Source organism: Triticum urartu, chromosome 3A (assembly GCF_056163025.1).
Source record: "Triticum urartu cultivar PI428250 chromosome 3A, HENAU_Tu73, whole genome shotgun sequence".
NCBI lineage: Eukaryota > Viridiplantae > Streptophyta > Magnoliopsida > Poales > Poaceae > Triticum > Triticum urartu.
This window is the reverse complement of record NC_141875.1, coordinates 667,361,508-667,367,507: the sequence shown is the minus strand read 5'-3', so window position 1 is coordinate 667,367,507 and position 6,000 is coordinate 667,361,508. Positions and strand designations below refer to the sequence as shown.

Sequence of the window (6,000 nt, the reverse complement as noted above, 5' to 3'; positions counted from 1 at the left end):
CAGTTCTCCCGAAATTAAACACAGATATAGTAGCAGCAGATTATACAGACCAAACTTAACTGATATCAATCAAAAGGTTGGATGAACTAGAGAGCCTAGATAAACTAAGCGACTGATAAGAACTCGATCGGTTTTGATCAACAATGCAACTGAAATCATGTACGCTGGTTCTACCTTGAGGCACATCAAGTAGGGACATCAGGCCACCACACATAATAACACAATTAGGCAGTAAGTTTGGATGAACAGGGACATCAAGCAAACTGTGCCTGATCGATGCTCCCAGTCCCAAATAACCAACATGTAGCTACGAAGATTACCAAACATGGTAGTGACATCACATATAATGTGATTAAACAAACACACAACAGATGCAATTTTATCGTGCAACTCGATTCGATCAACCACGAACAAAGATGCAGCTTCGCATTGAACTAGTACGATAGCTCCTGCAATTCTAAGATAGATTGCATCCAGATCATAGTAGCATATTAGCAGGTTAATCTGAAGGACCCAACTCAACTGAAGCCATAAGTAGTCTGCAATGCATGATGAACTATCTAGAGATGATAGATGAAGTCAACCACTGGTATATATGCTAGGAGGAGTAGGGCTTAATTCGATCAGCAATTCAAGGGATCCCACCCCCCTTGATCGTGTCGACAGCCTCGATCGATCAGGTGAAGTTGTAAGCTGGCTAATCTGTTGATGGGTCAGCTGAGGTAGTGGGTTGGCTAATCTGCAGTGAGATGAACATGGTGAATCGAACTGTCAGATTGATGCTCATGCCGGTAGATTCTACAGTAAGAAGGAGCACGAGAGAGGTTTGGAGTTCGGACCTCAACTCCGAGGTAGGCGTGCTTGTCGGCCAACTCGGTGAGGCGGGCGACCTCCTCGGCGTCGGCGTAGCGGGAGAGGACGGTGACGGCGTGGTCGATGTGCTTCACGGCGAGGTTGGTGATCTTGTTTGCGCGGCGCAGGTAGTCGAGCGCCTTGTGCACGTCTTGACGGGGCTTGCTGCTCTTCTTGGCGGTGGCGTCCGGGCGGTCGGCGTCGGCGGAGGCGGCATCAGGCGCGGGCTTGCCGGGGACGGGGGCCTGGCCGCCGACGAGGCACTCGACGCAGCGCGGGAGGTGGTGCTCCTCGAGCATCTTGACGGCGAGGAGGGCGGCCTCGAGGCGGGCGAAGGCGTGGGCCTGGGTGGTGGGGCGGGGCGGGAGCCGCTGCGCGAGCAGCGCGTCGTAGAGCTGCTCGTCGGGCATGAGCGCGAAGGCAATGTTGATGGCGGCGATGGCGCTGTTCTCCACGGCGATCTCGACGCAGCTCCCGAGCATCTTGGCGCCGGCCTCCAGGCCGAGGTAGTAGACCTTGATGACGTCCGAGCCGAGCTCCCCGAGCCTGGCGTCGGCGTCGGCGGGGGCGGGGGCGGCCGCCTTGTGGCGCTGCAGGCGGCGGTGGAGCTCCAGGAGGCGCTCGCGCTGCGCCCGCACGTTCTTGGCGGCCATCATGGCCTGCGTCAGGACCAGCTCCAGGTCCTTCTTGCTCACCTGCCTCGCCATGGCCGGACGGAGGTGAGTTCTTGGAGAGGAGAGGAGAGCAAGGTTGGGGTTTTCCGGAGAGGCGAGCGACAGAGAATGCAGGCAGGTGAAAGGAGGACGCGTGTCGAGCGGCTACTGGAGAGCTAATGGAGGCAATGCATCTCTGCAGGATGGGCCCACCAGAACCGCGTCTCAGCCTGCACGTTGACTCCTTTTGACCGGGGTGGCGTGCTCCCTCCGCTACCACTACAAGACGTGCAATTTCAGAAATTTAGGAAAGGTGGCAGATGAATAGCATTTGGGAAATGCCATCAATAGTACCGTGAAACCTCTCTCTTCGGGATGGAGGTTTGACCATGTATTTGACTAGCAAAATCAAAATGTTAAGGATATCATAAAAAGAATATGTTGTTGGATTCGTATCCAAATGTATTTTTTATTGAAATATTTTTGCTACGTATAAATTATATTTTATAAGTTAAATTCACTATAAAAATATGATCAAAATATGAGGACTAGTAACCCGAACGGAGGTAGTAGCACAACATTGCTGATCTACCTCCTCCCAACGAGCTCGCGCCTCCCCCCGCTCCCTTTCTCCATTCGCCACCTCCGCAACGAAAAGAGACATGGAGCTTATTATTTCGTGTCGATGGTAGTAGCTGGGTTTTTCTATTAAGGTTTTGATCCTTTGTCGTCGGTGGTGTGGCGATGGAGCTATCGTCAAACATGGAGCAAGTCTTCCCTGGCTCATTCTCGCGCTAATGGTATTTTTGTGTTGTTGCGAGGTGTTTCCCTTGATCTGTTTCTTTGAGTCGGATTTGTTTTTATTCCGTAGGTTTATCTCGGTGGCACTGTCCGGCAGAGCAGATGGCATGATTGTGTGTTTTGGTCCTCTAGCTTTTGTTTCGACCGACAAAGGTTGGCTAACTTCAACCTCGTCATAGAGTGTATAGGAGTTGTGTTCCTTAACCTGTCCGGGCTATACAACGTGGTGATTATCAAATTGAAAATTTGAGTGAATCAATGAATTGACCAATATGTAGAGCAACAAGAAGCAAAACTTATGATCTCCATGGTTGACAAGCCTGATGGCCACATTGTCTCTGCTCGTGCAATTGCACTGCAAAACTTCATGTCAGTGTTGGAGATGGTGTATCTTAATAAATAACACCAATGTAACTAATTAATTATTCCTTAGAAAAAATCCATTGTTTTGATTTTGTTTTAGATTTTATTTCATTATTTCTTCTTAATGGGTAATACCAATGCCACTAATTTGTTATTCCTTATAAAAATTAATTATTCCACAAAAATTACAATATTTTGATTTTTTTAGTTTTTATTTAATTTTCTTTCTTCTAAAAGGGTACTACCAATGCCCCTAATCAATTCTTCCTTATAAAAAATCATTATTTTGATTTTTTTTTGTTTTTATTTCTTCATTAATGGTAATATCAATGCCACTAATTTATTTCTCCATACGAAACTTTTTTAATATACTTAAGTAATATATGCTTATCCTTGCATATTATGAAGAAAGCGTACTTTCTGTGTGAATTATGCGCAAAAAAATTCATTAAGTGTTTTAATATTTTTATTTTCTTTTTTGGGAAGAGTAATAGCAATGCCACTAATTCATTCTTCCCTAGAAAACTTTATTAATTTGATTTTGTTTTAGTTTCTTATTTTGTTCTCTTTCTTCTTTAAGGCTAATAACAATGCCACTAATCCATTGCTTCCTAGGATACTTACTATTCTATGAAAACCCCACTCTATATGCGTATTCTTGCATATTAAAAGAAAACACGATTTCAATGTAAACCGTGTGCAAATTTTGTCATTACTTTTTTTGTTTTATTTTATTTATTATCTAAGGGTAATACCACTAATCCAGTCTTCTTTAGAAAATTTACTTATATTTTTCTTTATTTTTTCATTTTATTCTTTAAAGGCAATACCTATGGCACAAATTTATTCTTTTTTTTTAGAAAACTGAGTTTTTCGGAAATTCCATTGTTATATGTACTTGCATATTATAAAAAAATGTATTTTCTGTGTAAATTGTGGAAAATTTGTGTTATTATTATTTAAAACATTTTTTCTTAAAGGTGATACGAATGCCACTAATTCATCCTTTCTTTGAAAATTTAATTATTTTTGACTTTTTTAGTTTTTATTTCGTTTTCTTTCTTCTTTACTGGTAATGCCAATGCTACTAATACATCCTTTCAAATGAAAGTTTTTTTAGAATTTCAGTATTATATGCTAATTATTGCATATTACAAAAGGTGCAATTTTCTGTATAAACGGTGTGCAAATTATGTTATTTGTTTTAGTTTTTTCACTTTCTTTTTTGAAAGGGCAATACCAATTCTACTAATTCATTTTTTTGGGGAACCTACTTTTTGTGCGAATTCAAGTATTGGGCGTTTATTTTATGCATATTATAAAACACACAAGTTGTGCAATGGCAGAGCTATGTGCACGGCAAGATTAGAGAAAACAGTGAAGGAATTTCTTCATTGTGTTTTATTTATTTTTCATATTGAAGGGTAACACCAATGCCACTAGTTCATTCTTTCTTTGAAAAGTTCATTATTTTGATTTTGTTTCATTTTTATTTTATTTTAGTTGTTCTTATAGGGTAATACCAGTGCCGCTTATTCATTATTTCCTAGAAAACCTTCATTATTTTATTTCTTCTTTATTGGAGCTTTTAAACATGGTGGAACTTTGGAAGGAAGGGAGGGACCTCTGCTCTGCTCTTCGCCAGTACGAAATTCAGTGAGATGACCCTTGGTTTATTCGATCATATGGATGGCTCATGGCCTTCTGTGGCGTCCCATCCAACCACATCAAATGAAGCGACGTATCATCCGGACAGAAAATCATCATCTTGTGCAGTGTACCATATCTCTACCTGTGACCGTCAACAGGACTTTACCACCTTGGCTGTCAAAGTGGGGTCAAAAGTGGTCATCCATCGTTCAAAAGTTGTCATCCATCGTACTGGCAGGGCACTCGTAGCAGTCCCGTCCTGCACTCACTGTACACCCCATGGAAAATATACAGTAGTACCTCTGCCTTGCCGGTGATCTGATCATCACATTCTCACCTCGTCCGGTGGCACAAACAGCAAACACCTTGAGCAAGTGCTGTTCGGGTTAAATTTAGCTTGGATCGCATCCTTGAGCAAGTGTAGCTCCGCTGCATTTCACAATCAACTACTCCCTCCGTTCCGAATTACTTGTAGCAGGTATGGATGTTTATCTAGATGTATTTTAGTTTTAGATACATTCATTTTCACGACGAATAACTTGGAACAGAGAGAGTAGTAATTTGTTGGAGTAGAAAACGAAGAGCAAACAATAGGTCACTAGGATGCATTTCCCAATCAACTCGTACGTTTCTTTCGCCAAACACAAGGGCACTGCATGCCTTTGTCAAAAAAAGAAAAAAAAAAAGAGGACACTCCAACTGCAACTGCAAGAGAAGGGTACCGTGAAGCTAATGATCGTTTCTTTTCTGCGGCAGGAGCTTGTTGTGGTGGTCTATGGGCAGGCGTGATAACTTTTTGATCCCTCAAAAATGTTTTTGGAATATACCAACATGAGTTCTAGTTTCAAAGGTCTCGTTGCGAACATACCAACATGATGGGATTTGAATCAAAGTGACGGTTTGGGCTACAAAATATTCTAAAAATTTCAAACATACCAACATGAAATGACGGTTTGAGTTATTTCATTGCATGCATGCTTGTAACTACTCCAGTGCAGAGAATTGAGGCCTTCTCTCTAGGTACGCTTAAAACATAACGTTAGACAATTAATGCAGTCCTTCCATGTTATTACATTGTTTAACGGCTTCGCATGGGCAAGCCCCGAGCCGCTCCGTAGTTGTGCCAAGACATTCTACGATAAGTTGCCTTAAAATGGTTTGCATCATTTTTGGTTGTACGAAATGTGAGTAACACAAGAATCTTTTGTTCCACGAGCAAACAAATCTTACAAACAATAAAGCAATATCACCCCTTCAAAAGTGGTTTCTTATGAGCATAGTTCAGATGGTTAGGTTTTAGGATGAAAACAGTCCACCAGGGCTCACAAGTCATAGACTTGGCATTGATGCTCCCATTTTTCTAGATTTATTTCAACCAATCCGATGATGTTCGTTTAGTAGAAGACATTCCTCTCGTTTAAGAGACGTCTGTGGTGATTTGGTCAATCTCAAGATGATGCGTCGACAGAGTTATTTACCCAAAACCACCACACTTGGGGCTAGGGTAACGGCTCAGTACCAGATTTGAGCCAAGTCACAAAAAACCACCAACTCTGGACCTAATCGGTAACGCGGAGCACTGACGGGCCGATTTAGCCGCGAAAACAGCGAAACCGACAGGTGGGACCCACCTGTCGGGCCGACGTGGCGCGGGCTGACGGACGCCGTTAGACGGAGGGGG

The 6,000-nt window shown here is 42.7% G+C and overlaps 1 protein-coding gene across 1 annotated transcript; it reads right to left on the bottom strand.

Annotated features, from left to right (window-relative positions):
• Nucleotides 1-326: 326 nt before the first annotated feature.
• LOC125549085 (uncharacterized) lies at nt 327-1,655 on the bottom strand. Its single transcript, XM_048712575.2, has 2 exons — nt 840-1,655; nt 327-739 (listed from the first exon to the last, which is right to left on the bottom strand). Exons 1-2 carry the CDS (start codon nt 1,557-1,559, stop codon nt 698-700), a joined length of 762 nt encoding a protein of 253 aa, XP_048568532.2. The 5' UTR covers nt 1,560-1,655; the 3' UTR covers nt 327-697.
• Nucleotides 1,656-6,000: the final 4,345 nt, after the last annotated feature.

Excerpts from the sequence above, each read along its gene's own strand:
- LOC125549085 (XM_048712575.2), bottom strand. The coding sequence starts at position 1,559 with ATGGCGAGGCAGGTGAGCAAGAAGGACCTGGAGCTGGTCCTGACGCAG. Across the intron at positions 740-839 it reads ACGCCTACCTCGGAGTTGAG|ATTAGCCAACCCACTACCTC; the intron begins GTCCGAACTCCA and ends ATCTCACTGCAG.